The sequence below is a fragment of the Brassica napus genome, chromosome C4, assembly GCF_020379485.1.
Source record: "Brassica napus cultivar Da-Ae chromosome C4, Da-Ae, whole genome shotgun sequence".
In the NCBI taxonomy this organism is placed as follows: domain Eukaryota; kingdom Viridiplantae; phylum Streptophyta; class Magnoliopsida; order Brassicales; family Brassicaceae; genus Brassica; species Brassica napus.
Genome location: NC_063447.1, coordinates 38,566,397 through 38,583,625, shown reverse-complemented (window position 1 = coordinate 38,583,625; position 17,229 = coordinate 38,566,397). Strand labels below are relative to the sequence as shown.

Here is a 17,229-nt window from a genome sequence, read left to right as displayed (position 1 = left end):
CTATTAAATGATGCTTTCTACTCATATGTTTTTTTGATCATGCGTATATTTAATAGCAAAAACTTTAAATTACCGATAACAAAATTTTCATTGTGAGATTAATAATTTTAGTAATTTATAATTTAAAAAAAAAATTATCAATGTTAGTTCGAAACTTTTATCAAAAAAAATTATTCAAAGTAAATTTTGAAATTAAAATATTTATTTATTCAATATGGTTTATAGTTTAATTTAGAATGATATATATACATATATATATTTTAAATATTTATGATTAATTAAATTATACTTTTATTTATATGATTTTTTAATCATTTGTATTTTGTCATAACAAAAATTTTAAACTATGGATCACAAAAATGTGAGATTTTTAATAGTTTTAGTAATTTATAGTCGTTTTTTAAAATTCAAAATATAACATATACAGAAAAATTTAAATTTTTATAATATGGTTATTGTATTTTTTAAAATTATTTTAATAGTTTAAAATTAAACAAATTTGATAGAAGATACATTATTTTTTTATCAGATCTTTATTATTCAAAATCATTAATTGTCATATATCTTTTAGCCACATTAGGCAATTCTGTAATCTTTATTTAAGAAAATAATAAATGACATTAATAATAAATTTATGGTTAGTTTAATAAAAAGCTTATTATATAATTAGATGGACCAACATATTTCTCTAATAATTCTAAGAATCATCCTAGTGATGACACGTGGGTATAAAAAGAAGTTGTAATGTTTCACAAATAATATATAGGGGATACATAAATGATATTTTTTCTAGTAGTTACATCCAAATATATTATAGGTGATTTCGTAATCCCCAGGATGTCCTAATATCAGCTCCTAATTTATCAAAACATTAAAAAGCAAACCAAACCATCTGGCCCATCACAGACATCATATATATATGCATCATTCACTTTCGTTACTTTCGTAAAAGTGTGTAGCTTTTGGACCATATATTCCATTTTTAAAACGAGAGGCAAGAGGAAACGAAGGTGTTTTGAAACAAGAAAAATAATAAAAGAAAGTGCACAAGCTAGTCTCCTGGACCTTGGTGGGGATAGTCTTTGATTGTATATGCTATCAACACGACCAATCATTTTCATGTGCATCAGAACATGATTAACCCGAACTCTTAATTTGGGGTTCTTAACTCATGATTTGACACTTTTTTTTTATATTTTCCGGCTAAGAACCGGTTCTTAGCTTTTCTTAGTTAAAAGCTAAAAAACGGTTCTTAGCCGAAGTTAAGAACTTCACCCTAAAAGCTCGGGTTAATCATGCTCTAATGAAATAAGTTTCAGATCAGTAACAGGAACACAAATCAAAATATAAGAAAACGTATCCGAGAACAAGAAATTAAAAACAAGAAAACAAGATACATTTATTCACAGAAGCAGAACTGTGAATTCAATTATTTTATAATTGCAACATAACCGAAGAAAAGTTTGATTCTCGTACCAATAATAAACATGCCAAGCCATGCATTAATATCTTAACTTGATAACACATTAACACTATATGTATACGCACACAAAGCTAAAATTGTAAAACATATGCAGATGCCTATCAATCTTTCAAGAATTTATAACCAAAAAAACATAAATTCATCTACAGTTTAATGAAGCCCCATTATCTAAACAGTGATTAAGGAATGATATAAATCAATGAACAAAAAGAAATGATTCCGCGTATGGATTATTCAAACATGAGATTATTGCAGTAATTGGTACAAGGAGCTTTACCTATTATACTTCTACTTTGATGAAAACATCTCTCTCTCTCACACACACACATGAAGCATGCCATTGCATAGAAAGAAGAGAAAATGCACCACCATTCAACTTGCCTAGGAATCTTCAATAAGATTTATACTCTTTGGTAAGAGAATCATATAAGCTATATTCCCACTATAGATATGTATGTCCTGAAAGACTAATGAAATAGTAAATAAATTTATCTTTTCTTATGATGGAAAATTGAAGAATAAGTTTCATAAAATATCCTCACAAGAAACAAGAAATCTTCCTTTCATTCCCCAATCATCTTTTCTACAGCTTTTTACGTGTTTTTATGTAAGCATTCACCTGAAAGCCACTATTCACTGCAACAAGTACCATTACACTCACTTCCTCTGGCCAATGCTTCTATAAAAAAAGCTAAAGTATCATTTAACCATGCATATGTGTATAAATTCAAAATGAGGAAAACACAAATATGTTTTGCCAGAAAACAAGAAGAGCAATGATCCATCAATCATTATTAAGGAAAAGTATGTGAACGTTTAGAAATCAAACACGATTCTTTGTTTTTAGGTGACAAAATAATATAAGTATGCTTAAGGGTTTTACTTGAGCAAGCAGAAGAATGTAACGGGCGAAGGCCCCTAATAAATTTTGCTTATAGAGTTTTCTCTTTTATCAAATAAACAAAAAAAAAAATCAGAGTTTTGAGGTATTATAAATATAAAGATTAAAATTTTATAAATTTATTTATTCACAAAACTGATAAAAATAATATTAAAAGGACAGTTGGTCGCACTTAGTTTTATTTGCAGTGTTTTTGTCTTTTCTTTTATTGATTCAACCTAGAACTTACACAACATATATATGTATCTGGAATATAAGAGGACACGAAATTAATTTGAACGTTAAGGCTTAAGTCACCATTCACAAGAGAGCTTCTATTTCTTTCATTAATCATGGATGCTACTAGGACTATATATTTTAACGTTGCTTACCTAATATGCACAGACCATTAGCAAGGGAATACATCATTTCATTTCGAAAGACCCCCTTTGTTCAAATTTTCGGGGTTTCAATGACGTTTAAATTTATGCAGAAGTTGATAAATGCTTAGTTACAGAGGACTTGTGGGACCAAAATAGAAAAATTGTGAGAATAAACACAAACTCATCAACTGTTTCTTCCAGGTTTAAGACAGACAAAAGGAAGGAAAGGGGTTTTTGTTTATTAGCTTAGACCCAAAAGAAATCCAAAGGGAGACCAACATCATTTGAATGCAAAAGTGTTTCTGACTGATGAGAGCAAAGGAATATAGATAGTTGCTTCAGGCACACCCAATCAATTATTTTCTCCTTTAATAAAAATTAGGAAACTTTGTTTGCCCTAACTAAAAGATTTCAAACTCTACCACCCAAAAAATCTATTTGCATAAACCAGTCGTTTCGAGAAAGTGTATGACCACAACTGTCAAATGTGTTTGCTTTGACAAGGATCAGACCCCATATGCTAAAGCACTTGCGTTTACGAGAAGAACAGAATGTGAAATCAACCCGTATCTCTAGCCCACATGCTAAAAAAGATTTAGGTAACCAATGTAGCCACCAAATTTTGATAAGTTTGGCCTTTTACAAAAACAACTTGGCCTTTTACAAAAACAACGTAGAATGTTTTGAATCAAATTTTAAAAATTAATTACTGAGTAATTTGCTTCTTTCACGTTAAACTGAATCAGGCGGCACGTAGTTGTAGAACCAAAGTTACAAAAAAAAATTATAAACCGACAATTAGAGCTTCATACGTGATTAATGCCTAGTTGGATGCTTAGGCGGTGGTTTAGAAAATGGTTTTGTTTAGGACCGATTTGCAGTGTGTAAAACAATTTTTAGAATACTATGCAGAACAAAGCCTATACAAATTCACCAACTTAGCTATTTTCCATGCTGGCCGTGTTTATTTTTTGGGGGGGGGGGGGGGGGGGGTGGGCGGAGTTAGAGCATCTCCAAAAGAAACTCTATATTTTTTTGCTCTCCAAAAAGAAACTTCAAAATTTCAAATTTGAAGTTTCATCTTTTTATTTGCATTTTGGTCCTTACAATTATACATCATATTTATAATTCTTAAATATTTTTTTTGTTTATTGTTTTAATCCTTAAAACTTTTATATCTCATAAATATTCAAATTTGTTTTATAAATTTAAGTTTTACACATGAAATTAAATAAAAATTTTAAAACAAGATTCATAATATTTTAAAACTAGAATTAAACAACAAGAATATTACAAAAAACCATAATAAAAACTTATTAAAAAGACACATGAAGACATAATTATTACTCAAGTTTAAATATTATAACAACACTAATAGTCTGGTAAATTTGCCCCAGAACCTCTCAAATCTCCAAAATATTGCCCAAACAAATTTTGTGTAACCGAAGATGATTGTTGTTGTTGCTCTTGACGCCTTTTTCGTACGATTCTTTCTTGTTCAGATCGAATGTATTCACGAATATTAACATCATCGATAGAAGCTAAGTTTTTTAGCAATATTTTATTTTCCTCTTTTACTTCTTTAAAAGCTAACTTTTTTGCTTCATTTTGCAGTGGTAATTCAATCATCCCATGACCTTTTTCCCTGCTTGTTGTACTTTCGTTTAAAAGATCAATGATTTTTTCGTTTGATGATATCAAACTATCAGCGGGTATCTTATGAGGATATCCGATTTCAACAATTTTTGGCTCGTAATCTACAAATAAAAAATAAAGAGAATCATTTCTTACTTCGAAATGCACTAATTGATCGTATATGGGAGCATTACGGATATAATTTTATGGAATAATGTACTATTTGCTTGCAGTTTAATATTTAATTATGTACTTTTATTTATAATTTTATATTTTAGTGTAAGATTTTTTTAATTAATATTTCTGTGATATTTATATATATGCACTAGTTATTTATAGAAGTTTTATGAATTTACATTAACTATGACAAATATAAGGACCATAGTGTAAAATATAAATAATTTGAAGTTAGGTTTGAAGTTTTACTTTTGGAGAAGAACACATTGAAACTTCAAATATAGAGTTTTGGAAACTTCAAAATAGAGTTCCTTTTTGGAGATGCTCTTAGACCCATAAGACATACAAAGTTGAGACGAAAATCATTTAAATGCAAAAGTGTTTTGAACCAAAGAAAGAAAAGGAATATAGATAGTTTCTTCTGGCACACCCAATCAAACTAATTTTGTTTGCCCCAACAAAAGCATTCAACCTCAGTCACACAAAAAGTCGCTAGCGTAAGCCAATCCTTTAAAGAAAGTGTATGACCAGGATAGTCAAAATGTGAATATGCTTTAGCCAGGACCAGACCCTAGATGATTCTAAAGGACCAATGTTCGAGAGAAAAATACATCCTAAATTCGACCAGTCTCTCCATCCATAAAGCTTTGAGTTAATGTTTTTTGACTAAAACTTTGAGCTAATGTTACATCAACTTTTGAAGAAATTAGAATTTTTTTTATAGAAAAACTAAGGTATTGCATGTCTTAAGTTGGATTGAAACTAATTGGAATTTTGCATGATTTAAAAAGTCATACGTGTTTTGCATGACTTTTACGGGTTTACCAGTGGTTTTAGAAGAGCATCAAGAATCTTTTTAACAGTTTCAAAAATAAACAGTCTTATCACCAAATCAAGTATGAATGGGATTATCTACTCAAAAGGGGTTCCCAATTTGTTATTTTTAATAAAGATTTCTAACCATTCAAGATAACCATCTTTATTCTCCTGGGTGTGACCATGTGGGGAAAAACAACCAAAGAGAGAGAAAGATCAATGAGGAATTAGTTTAATTAAGGCATAATTCTCCTTAAGACGGCCTAACTTTAAGAAATAAAGAGATAAACTTTATAAGATTAAAGAAGCAATGGAGAAAAGTTGTCCTAATTTTGACATGACAGCCTTCTTAATATAATGTTATGAACTTTATGCGCAACATATTTTCTGTGGGAACCGAAATTTGCACTGTCGATTTCCGTTGATTTTAGGAAAGATAGGAAAACTCTAATTTCCCAGAGATCTCGGATTCTCTGCGGGAGCCAACGACAAGTAACCAAATAAATGCGGAAAATATGTAAAGACAATAAAACGAGTTTAGAAAGAGTTGATATTATTTCGAATCTGCGTAAGAGCGTTGCGATCATTACAAAAGATTACAAAAGCTTTGGCCGCAAGAGCTGTCAGCGAGTTCCCTAGTTCTAACGACCAAAAACATTAAACCTAGTTGAGTCGCAGCTCGATAACAACAAACGAAAAAGATATGAAAAAAGGTTTTGATTTGATTTCGGACTGAACCTTATGAAAGGCTGCCTACGTACCCCTTTCGAGGATATATCAACCCGAACGTAGTTCGATTGAAAGAGTAGAACAAGAGATCGAACTGTCTGGGCGAGTTCGTCTAGTAATCGGGTGCCAGTCATAGAAACAAAGCATGTCAAGAATAATGCCTAAAGGTTTCTAAGTGCATAGAGTTCTAAGTCTAAAAGAATTGTCCCCTTGCCTCTTCAACCTCGACGTCCTTATACACTCCTCCTAGAGGCGGTTTGCTCTTTCCCTTTCTGCCATTGGTCGAGTTTATCGCTTCGCGGAAATATTCCATTTCCCTTCGATCTTCGTGTTTATCTTTGGAAACTTCACATTTATCCTCCGAACTTGACATTTATCTTCTCCTGCATAACAAAAGATAAACCGTCATAACGATTGGACTTCATTTGGTATAAAGTCGTAAGTGGGCTCTTAGCCGCGTTCCGGGCCCTTTCGGGCCGTTTTCCGACTTAGGCGTTTTTACGATTTTATTAAAAGAGCTCGTTCGAAACGACGTCGATTCCGAAGAACATTCAAATGCCTCGTATAGCGTAGGCAACTCGAGGTGTTCAGCTAACCGTGTCCGTTTTATACGATCAATCCGATTGTTATTCGAGAGAACGATTTCTCGCGGTTTTTAAGTCGTAAAGTTCCAACGATGGCTCCGATCGAGACGAAACAAGAATGAGTTCGATGCAATCTCGGGAGAGGAGTTACGAGGACGAGGTGAAGACGGATTGCGGTCAATCCAGCTCGGTCGTTCGCCGAACTGGATTGGTCCAGCTCGGCGAAGGCGAACCGACTGTTCGCCGAACTGGACTGGTCCAGCTCGGCGAACCGACTGTTCGCCGAACTGGACTGGTCCAGCTCGGCGAACGGCCAAGCTGAATCCGTCTCGCCGAACTGGACTGGTCCAGCTCGGCGAACGGCCGAGCTGAATCCGCGGTTGATCCAGCTCGGCGAACGGCCGAGCTTAAACTGTGTTGGGTCCAGCTCGGCCGTTCGCCGAAATGGACTGGTCCAGCTTGGCTAACGGCCGAGCTGAATCCGTGTTTGGTGATCAAGTTTGTTTGTTTCGACGAACTGATCTTTAGACCTTTGATAGTTTTTCCGTTCTTTCCCAACTTCATTTTTTCTAACGAAGAGAAAATTTTCTCTGACGTCTTTTCTGACGTTGATTTCATCATAACCGAATTTGACCCCAACAATGATTGCTTCTTGTTGTCGATAAAATATATCAAGAACTCGTCGTATAACCTTTTCAATAAAAATAATACAAAATTTTTATTGCGAGAAATATTTTCCGGGGAATTCAGACATTGATTCCGTCGTGACCGATTTTGACTCCAACAGTTAGCCCCCCAGCTCGTTAGAACTATGAGCTTCTAGCGTGAGGTTCTAGCGAGTGGCTTGGCAAGTTAGGTAAGTTAGACGGAATTAATGGTTGAAAGTCCGTCATAAGTGGTCTTCTCACTCTTCTAAGAGTGGAACGCGATAAGATTGGGGTTGTGCCTTAATTATGACGACTGCCTACGTACCCTTGTTGAAGGGATTAAGCCTTTCGTAGTTCGTTTTGGAGTTAAGGTTCTTATGACCTGTTTTCCAGCGAGACCTTTACGGTCTAGTTTATATGTAGAGGTTATCAGGCATGTTGCTTCCAATGTCATTTTATATGGGTGTAGAGGGAAGACTACGAGTTGTCATCTCGTAATCTAACTCTGTGTGAACTGCTATATCCGTGATCTATTTCGAGAGTTTTCTGCAGTGCGTACACTTGCGGGATTTCTGAAGACGCTCGAATATTAGCCAAGAGACAAATTTTGGGATCTCGTATCAGGGTGTTTGATACTATGCCTAGAGATGTTAGAGACCAGTGTGTTGGGTTTAGGGAAAGACCTAGGTCTAATCACGGCTTTAGGGGGTGCGATGACTACTTTGAATTACGTTTCCCATATCGTTTTTGACCTAATTCCATCCCGCTTTAATGTCCGTGATATGTTCTCGGCTTACGTGACTTGTATGGTAGGAATCGAGCATCTCTTCGAGGACAATTTTTAAGTCTCCCGAAAGTGCTAACCAAAATTTCGGATTTTTTTATATAGCGCTATTACCCTTGTGTCGGGTGTTCGAGAGCTATCTCTACGAGATGGCTTAGGACGTTGAGAGTTTGTTGTGATCAGCAACAAACTTATCGGTAGATATTACCGTCTTTGACTCTTCGCGAAGGATACATGTTTGAGACGATATTAGTGCGTATGACTGTTTGGTCTTCTAAGAATGTGTTTTTATCAAGGAAGGTATTTTTGTCGAAAAAACTTATTCTTCAAGCGTCTGCGACGTCTCGCGATGCAGAAGGTTGGTTTTTCTTTTGCATGTTGCGTTTTCGTGGTTGAAATGTTTGCGGGCTTGAAGATGTTTCGCGGTGTTGCAAGAGTTTAGTCTTAACCCTACGTCAGAGAAACATTTTTGGTTTGTCTACGGATGTTCGCAGCCAAAATTGTTATTGTTGTTCGGATGCTAATAGTTTGATTTGCGATCGAGGAATTAAAACCGAGGGGTCGGGTAAATTTGTCCATGGGAAGAAGCGTTTTCCTTCATAGTGCTTTGTGAAATGTTGGCCTTCCGAGATCTATTTCGTACATTTTTTAGGATGTTTCGTATAGCTCTAGGAGCTTTGTTACGAATTTTTTCTTCATGCCGCGTATTATGGGTAAAACATAGCAGGCTTAAAGTGAATTGTGGAATGTATCGAACTTGGTCGATTGACGATAAGTTTGGGTTTTCCGTTAACCGTTTGGTTGTTAGGACTGAGTTTCGTTACAAAAACTTTATCATATGATTTCCGACTGTGGGCTATACGATAATTATTCTCTTAATAGTCACACTACGTTTTTTAGACAAATCGTAGATTGTCGTTTAGCCATTAAGTGATGGAACGATGGTTTCTCAAATACTTTAGTTTGGCGTGAAAGATGTGTTCACTCAGATAACCAAGGACGTTGTAGGTCAAGGATTGGACCATGGTACTTTCGTGTTAAAATGAAGATCATGTTAGTTTACGATTATCCTTAAAGGGGATTCCGAATTCTGGTTCAGACTTTTACTGGAAGGCGTAATTGACCGAATGCCAAAGAGTGCTTTTCCAGATTGATAGGCCAAGTTTTCCAGGGTTATCCGTGTTAAGATGGCCGATAGTCGTAGAAAACGATTCTCCGCTTTATGTTTCAGTTATACGATGAATGTTTCGTATAATATTACCTATAGTCTTATGAAAATTGATTTGTTTTTGTCTGAGGAAGACGAAGCCTAAGAGGTTTGATACATATCCCATGCGGAGTCAGTTTCGGGATGATTGTCTGCTCGGATGTGACCGAGTGGAATGAAAGGCAGAAGCCAACAAGTCGTAAGACTAAAGAATGAGACTTGTTACGTTTACTGTCGAAAGTTGCTTCGTATGAGTTGTATGAAGGATTTTTCGTGTAAGTAACGGGCATACAATTTCATGAAGGTATTAAATCGGTGCTATGTATGGACATGTCAAAGTAGCGATGTTTCCGCGGATTTTACGAAAAACGCTTATGCTCTGATTTCGATCTTTGGTGAAATTTGCTTGGAGTTACCCATGGAGTGTTACCGAAGTTTATTTAATTACGATCTAGTCGCATGACGTTTTTCATAGGCTTTTGAGAGGATTCTCATGACATATTCGTTACTAGAACGAATAGGTCAACCAGCGGTAGATCTAGCCAACGATGGGAAGAAAGCATTCCCTTTGTTGTGTTATCTGCTACTTTTATTCGAGTTTTCTTTCTCGCAAATGTTTTTGATGCTTTTCCGTGACTCACTTTGTTGAACGGAAACCCAATGAAATTTTTTGATGCGTGAAGATTTCTCATATAATTTTTAATTTTTATACGACACTGGCTTTATAAAGCCGAAAAAGGTTTCAAGACTTTGGCTTATCGTCGAGTTTCAGTTTGATATTGGTACAGATTTTCTATATGCATGATGGCGACAAGAAATGTTGTATAGTCTTTGAGATTATGTTCATGATCGTCTTGATATGTTGCTGGCGTTTAGACAAATTTTCGATTGTCGTTTGCCTATTTGGGACGATTTGCTTTGACGAAAGCGTTTTCTTGACGATTTGCAAAAGTTTTTGAAGTTTGGGAGTATACGAGTATAGTATACGTACCTACTCCCCTTTTTCTTTTTACGAAGGAAAACGGTTGAACCGATACTTTGAAGGGTTGTCTACGTTTCTTCTTCTAAGGTTTGGAATGATCGACAATCCGGGTCGATTTAAAGACGGCGAATGGGACTGTGATTTGGTTGTTTCCAGGTTGACGACTTGGAATACGTCGGTTTTGAGAAAATCGCTAGAAACGAATCAGTTTTAAGACGACGTTCATGTCTCTAGTTTTTTCTCTCTTTAGGAAGCGAGCTGGATATGCGTGGCGATCGTTTCTCAATATTTAGAGAGTTTAGATCGGTTTGCAAGATATGGTTGAACAGTTATGGAACGATATATCGAGACAGGAAAAATCGCCTAAGACTTAGTTCGCTAGACTATCCACCTAGGTTTTAAGTTCCCTAAAGTTCTATGGCAGTCTCAAAGGCGTTTTTATTTCTTAGTAATTTCCTATAAAAATTCCAAGTCTGATTTCAAAAATTTCAAGTCGGAAATACCTTAGTTCTCTATCAAAAATTTCAAGTCGGAAATACCTTAGTTCTCTTGAAGATTCGGGTTGGCCTCTTCTCTGTTTTGCTTGCTCATTTGCCCTTACTCTTTTTGTATATGTCTGCCCATTTCAAATAGCAAGAATATTGATTATTCCTGGACTTCTCTGCTTTCCTGGCCACGTTTAGGCTGCTGCCAGCCTTGCGATTTTTCGTGATCCATGTTTCAATCTTAGTATCATTGGATTTACGAAAATGAATAAGCATCTCGTCGAAAACTTTTAGCGTTTAGGAATAGCCAGGGACGATCTAGAGATGCCAAGGATGATCAGGAAGATTCACCAGGTGATGAGGTTTTGGCGAAAGATCAAGGCGCGAGAGGAAGGATGGTGAGACTGTGGAGAGGGGCGGATGGGCGAATTTTGATTCTCGGATTTCGCTCCATCTTTTTCCTTATCCGAGAGTCTTTTTCTACGATCGTTGTTAGATTTTCGAAGGTTGTCAAATGTTGTCAACTTCAGTTTTAAGAAAGTTTTTCCAAAAATAATATCGAGTTTAATTTTACGAAAGTTATTCCGCAAAATGTTATCGATTTTAATTTTATGAAAATTGTTTCGTAAAATGTTGTCGAGCTTAATTTTTGCAAAGGTTATTTCACAAGATGTTGTCAAGCATAATTTTTACGAGATTGTTCCATAAAGAAGTTTTCAAGTTTTGGTTGTACGAGAGTCGTGACGAGCTTAACTATTGCAACCAAACTTAATCAGAAATTTTTCTCATATCCGTGGGATTGATCCGTAGAAGTTTCAAGCAGTTTTTTTCGAAGAAAGATTTAGGTAACAAACATCGACAACTCGCGGAATTTGTTACTATGGAAGTGATACTTGAATTCTTACGAAATCTTAGGCTTCATAAAACATTTTAGTGGTGGGGATACGATATCCCATTTTGCTTTGTTTAGTCTTCGTCAGCCGTTTTAGGTTTCAAGTGATTCTGTAGAAATCAACTTCGTTTCTCTGAAAGTTATTTGGGAGAAGTACAACTGTGGGGTTTCGTAACCGATTTGTTGCGCTTCCTTTTTCAACGATTAATCTAGGGTTTTCCGAAAGATATTCAGAAGAAGGGCAGTGGCGATGTACCCGATTTGATGTGTTTCCTTTTTCTGCGACTAACCTAGGGTTTTTCCGCAAGATATTCGGAAGAAATACAGCGGTGAGTTATGTACCCGATTTGCTGTGCTTCCTTTTTCCGCGATTAACCTAGGGTTCTTTGCGGTTTTGGGGAGAGCAAGTTTTACTTTTCCGAAACGTTTTCGGAAAACGTGTTTTGGTAAAACCCACGTTGAGACTTCTTTAGTTCGGTAATGAGCCAAACTTACGGGGTTTGATAAAATTTATTGTTTCCCTTTATGTTTAAACAGAGAAATCACGAGCTTGTTTCATTGCACTTCCTGTAGCGAAAAGTCACGGCTAGGTTTTCGATTTTCTCAAGAACTGTGGCGTTTGCGTAAGCGTTGGCCATAGGCGCAGTGGCTGCTGGAGTTGTCTTACCAGCGTTGTTGCGAACTGTGATTTTGTCTTTCGTATTTTCCAGACATTGTTTTGAACAAGCGTTTTGTGGCTATGAGTTAGAGTAATCTGTACCCTCCCCCCCCCCCCCCCCCCCCCCCACCTCCTTATAGCGCCAAACTGTGGGAACCGAAATTTGTACTGTCGATTTCCATTGATTTTAGGAAAGATAGGAAAACTCTAATTTCTCAGAGATCTCGGATTCTCTGCGGGAGCCAACGACAAGTAACCAAATAAATGCGGAAAATATGTAAAGACAATAAAACGAGTTTAGAAAGAGTTGATATTATTTCGAATCTGCGTAAGAGCGTTGCGATCATTACAAAAGAATACAAAAGCTTTGGCCGCAAGAGCTGTCAGCGATTTCCCTAGTTCTAACGACCAAAAACTTTAAACCTAGTTGAGTCGCAGCTCGATAACAACAAACGAAAAAGATATGAAAAAAGGTTTTGATTTGATTTCGGACTGAACCTTATGAAAGGCTGCCTACGTACCCCTTTCGAGGATATATCAACCCGAACGTAGTTCGATTGAAAGAGTAGAACAAGAGATCGAACTGTCTGGGCGAGTTCGTCTAGTAATCGGGTGCCAGTCATAGAAACAGAGCATGTCGAGAATAATGCCTAAAGGTTTCTAAGTGCATAGAGTTCTAAGTCTAAAAGAATTGTCCCCTTGCCTCTTCAACCTCGACGTCCTTATATACTCCTCCTAGAGGCGGTTTGCTCTTTCCCTTTCTGCCCTTGGTCGAGTTTATCGCTTCGCGGAAATATTCCATTTTCCTTCGATCTTCGTGTTTATCTTTGGAAACTTCACATTTATCCTCCAAACTTGACATTTATCTTCTCCTGCATAACAAAAGATAAACCGTCATAACGATTCGGCTTGATTTGGTATAAAATCGTAAGTGGGCTCTTAGCCGCGTTCTGGGCCCTTTCGGGCCGTTTTTCAACTTAGGCTTTTTTACGATTCTATAAAAAGAGCGCTTTCGAAACGACGTCGTTTCCGAAGAACATTAAAATTCCTCGTATAGCGTAGGCAATTAGAGGTGTTCAGCTAACCGTTGCCGTTTTATACGATCAATCTGAATGTTATTCGAGAGAACGAGTTCCCGCGGTTTTTAAGTCGTAAAGTTCCAACGATGCCTCCGATCGAGACGAAACAAGAATGAGTTCGATGCAATCTCGGGAGAGGAGTTACGAGGACGAGGTGAAGACGGATTCCGGTCGATCCAGCTCGGCCGAGCTGAATCCGTCTTGGGTCCAGGTCGGCGAACAGCCGAGCTGAATCCGCGGTTGATCCAGCTCGGCGAACGGCCGAGCTGGATCCGTGTTGGGACCAGCTCGGCGAACGGCCGATCTGAATCCGTGTTTGATGGTCAAGTTTGTTTGTTTCGACGAACTGATCTTTAGACCTTTGATAGTTTTTCCGTTCTTTCCCGACTTCATTTTTTTCTAATGAAGAAAAAAATTTCTCGGACGTCTTTTCTGACGTTGATTTCGTCGTAATCGATTTTGACCCCTACAATGTTTGCTTCTTATTGTCGATAAAATATATCAAGAACTCGTCGTATAACCTTTTCAATAAAAATAATACGAAATTTTTATTTTGAGAAATATTTTTCGGGGAATTTCAGACATTGATTCCGTCGTGACCGATTTTGACCCCAAAATTTTATTTATTCACAAAATATTTTTTGGCCTCGAACTTGAGTCTAAAAGTAAGGTTCGTTTTGATTCAAATATATTTTGAGTCTTGCTTGAGAATCTAAGGTGGTGCCGCCGCCGCATATATTCCTCACCACCTGTTCCTTAGATTTTCATAGAGTTTAAGCTAGCAGAGCCGCACAAATATCATATCATAGGATTTAAATGTGAATCTATAATGTCTTCTTTTTTTGTGAATCTATAATGTCAACTAAATATCGAGCATATGCTATAATGCAGTGAACATGTGTAATGTGTTGGAAAGTCCTATCACAAGAGGCTCCAGCTTTTCTGATATGACAACAAACGGGGCAAAAAGTTAAAAACAAACAAAGTTAGTTAAAATCAAACGTTTCTGATCTCTAAGCAATATTGTTGGACATGTGGTGTGGTGTGGTGCTAGATAACATTATTCGATTGATTTGGAGGAACCCTTTCTCGACCGTTTCGCGTGTATACTACATCCTCCCTCCTCTGCGTGTCCAGGTTTGGGCTTGTTTGGTGTTTAATTCAAAAAGAGATAAAAAAAAATAAAGCCCAATTTACATATGCTTTCATGGAGCCCATTACTTGAGGGCTGGGCGCATTAATTGGTCGAGCCACTAATTTATGGTTTTGCCTAGTTTTATTGCTAAAAGCGAATGCAGCGGATAGTACCCTTTTTCGCATTTTACAATAACTATGTTATGAACAAGTGTGGATTGCTAGGAACCAAGAGGCCTGTCCGTGGCCCATAGAGAGAGAGAGAGTCGGCGGCCCAAGAGAGAGAGAGTCGGCCGCCTCTAGCATTAGGATGTTTCCATTTATCTTTCATGTTTATCTTTAAGATGTTTTCTTTTTCTCTTTAGGATTATGATTTGGAGATTTTCCTTTTATCTAATTCTTGTAACCCCTATATAAGGGAACACTTTGATTCAGAAATAATATACAGAACAACACGATTTCATCTCTTGTTCACAACACGTTATCAGCACGATAGCCTCTGAACCCAGAGACCAAAACCGAAACCCTAAAAGTCTAATCAGGCGATCCATAACCAAAACCCTAAACACTAACCTGTTCTTAACTCATCAAGAACTCAGGAGATCAATCTCAGCCTCTCAGATCACGTTCCAGACCGAGTAGAACTTCTGTCCAGCTCGCGATCGAACCCGAACCCCGCGACCAGTCCGAGACAATCCGATACCCGTCTAGCTCGCAGCCGAGACACCTCCAGCCGCGATAGACCTCATCCGCGACCCGATAGGAGGCAGCGACCGTCCGATCATCTCAGCTCGAAGTCTCTTCCAATCTTTGGTGGTCCGGTTCTAAATCCCCTACGAAACTAAGGTATAAACACAATCTGAGAACCTAGAGAGTAAAGAACCCTAATTCCATCATTATGGAAACCATGAAACCCTAAAAGAAACATAAGACTAAAATCGACAATCTCTAAGAACTAGAAACATGAATCGATTCCTATTAGAACCTGTCTTGTATGTTGATTGATTGAATCTGAAATTGGCAAACCCTAATCAATAGAATCGAAAACCCTAACCCCTAAAGGAAGCATGTAGCCGATTTTAAGATTTATTTTGATTGCTTGATTTATGATTGGAATTGAGGTTTAGGAATGTTTAGATTGCTTGAATCGATCTGTCTGAACATGAAAACACTTAAGGCCTTGAAACCTTAAACATAAGTTGATACAAATCTTAAGGAATTGAAACCCTAGGAATGCATAGATCGTTTGACATGAATCCGAACTTGGTACTGCATTCACAATTGATTAAACAGAATCGGCCAGCATATAGAAACCGTTTGATCTCGAATCTGATTGCATTAAATTTTTCATGACCGTGAGGCATTAATATTTTCCAGTACATGTAGAATTGAATTCTAGGATTGATCGCACCATGGTAAATTTAGATTTGCATAACTGAACTTATTGATTGATCATATAGCCGTGTGGCTTGTTTGATAGCACCATGGTCGATTAGGATTGTTTGATATCATGAATGCATAAGACGTGTTGTGGCCGAGCTTGCATATATCATGCGGCCACGTGATCCCATTGTAAACCTAATGTCTTGTATGATATGTGGATCAGATGTCGAAAATAGCAAACAGAGACTATGCAGCCCTTAATCTCTCAGGAGACAATTACTTGCAGTGGGCGCTAGACACAAGGATTAGTCTAAAGTCCAAGGGACTCGGTGAAACCATCACTGAGGGTAATGATGAGAATGAAAAGAATAGATACAGGGCCATATGTTATATGCGCCATCATCTCATCGAAGGTCTTAAGGATCAGTACATGACAATTGAGAGTCCACTCGATCTTTGGAATGCTTTAAAGCACAGATATGATCACCAAAAGATGGTGTTGCTTCCAAAGGCAAGACACGACTGGATGCATCTCAGGTTCATGGACTTTAAGTCCGTGGACGAGTATAATTCAGCCTTGTTCAAAATCGTTTCTATACTAAGGCTGTGTGGTGAAGAAGTGTCCGATGTGATGATGCTTGAAAAGACCTATACGACTTTCAATCAGTCGAATTCTGTGTTGCAGCAGCAGTACAGGACAAAAGGTTTTGCCACATATACTGATCTGATCTCATGTCTTCTCCTGGCCGAGGCGAACAATGAACTCCTTATGAAAAATAGTGGAGCAAGGCCGGTCGGGACAGCACCATTACCCGAAGCCCATGACGTTGAAAAGAAAGATCCCAAAGAGACCTACTACACCCATGATCATAGGAGACCACACGGCAATGGCCGTGGTGGGTACAGGGGTCGTAGGCGTGACAATCATAACGGTAGAGGTAGCTACTCAACCGGCCGAAGTGGAAACCACAATAACCGTGGTCGTGGTTCCAATTACGGTCGGGGTCGAGGGAGTTATGGCCGTGGACGAGGTGGCATATCCAAACCATCTTACACGTCCAAGTCCTTATGTCACAGATGCGGGATGGACAATCATTGGGCCAAGAACTGCAGAACTCCAAAGCACTTGTGCGAACTCTATCAAGAGAGTATCAAGAACAAGAACCCGGAGGCAAATATGATCCAAGAGAACAGTCAAGATGACAAGGGATATGATGCTGATAATGAATCCGACAGGGATAGCAAAGATGACCAGATGGATTTTGAGACGTCCGACTGTCTAAAGGACTAG

General features: G+C 37.4%; 1 protein-coding gene across 1 annotated transcript; it reads left to right on the top strand.

Moving 5' to 3' along the window:
* The first annotated feature begins 16,329 nt into the window (after positions 1-16,329).
* On the top strand, positions 16,330-17,229 carry LOC111205733. Its single transcript, XM_022701904.1, has one exon. It carries the CDS (start codon positions 16,330-16,332, stop codon positions 17,227-17,229), a length of 900 nt encoding a protein of 299 aa, XP_022557625.1.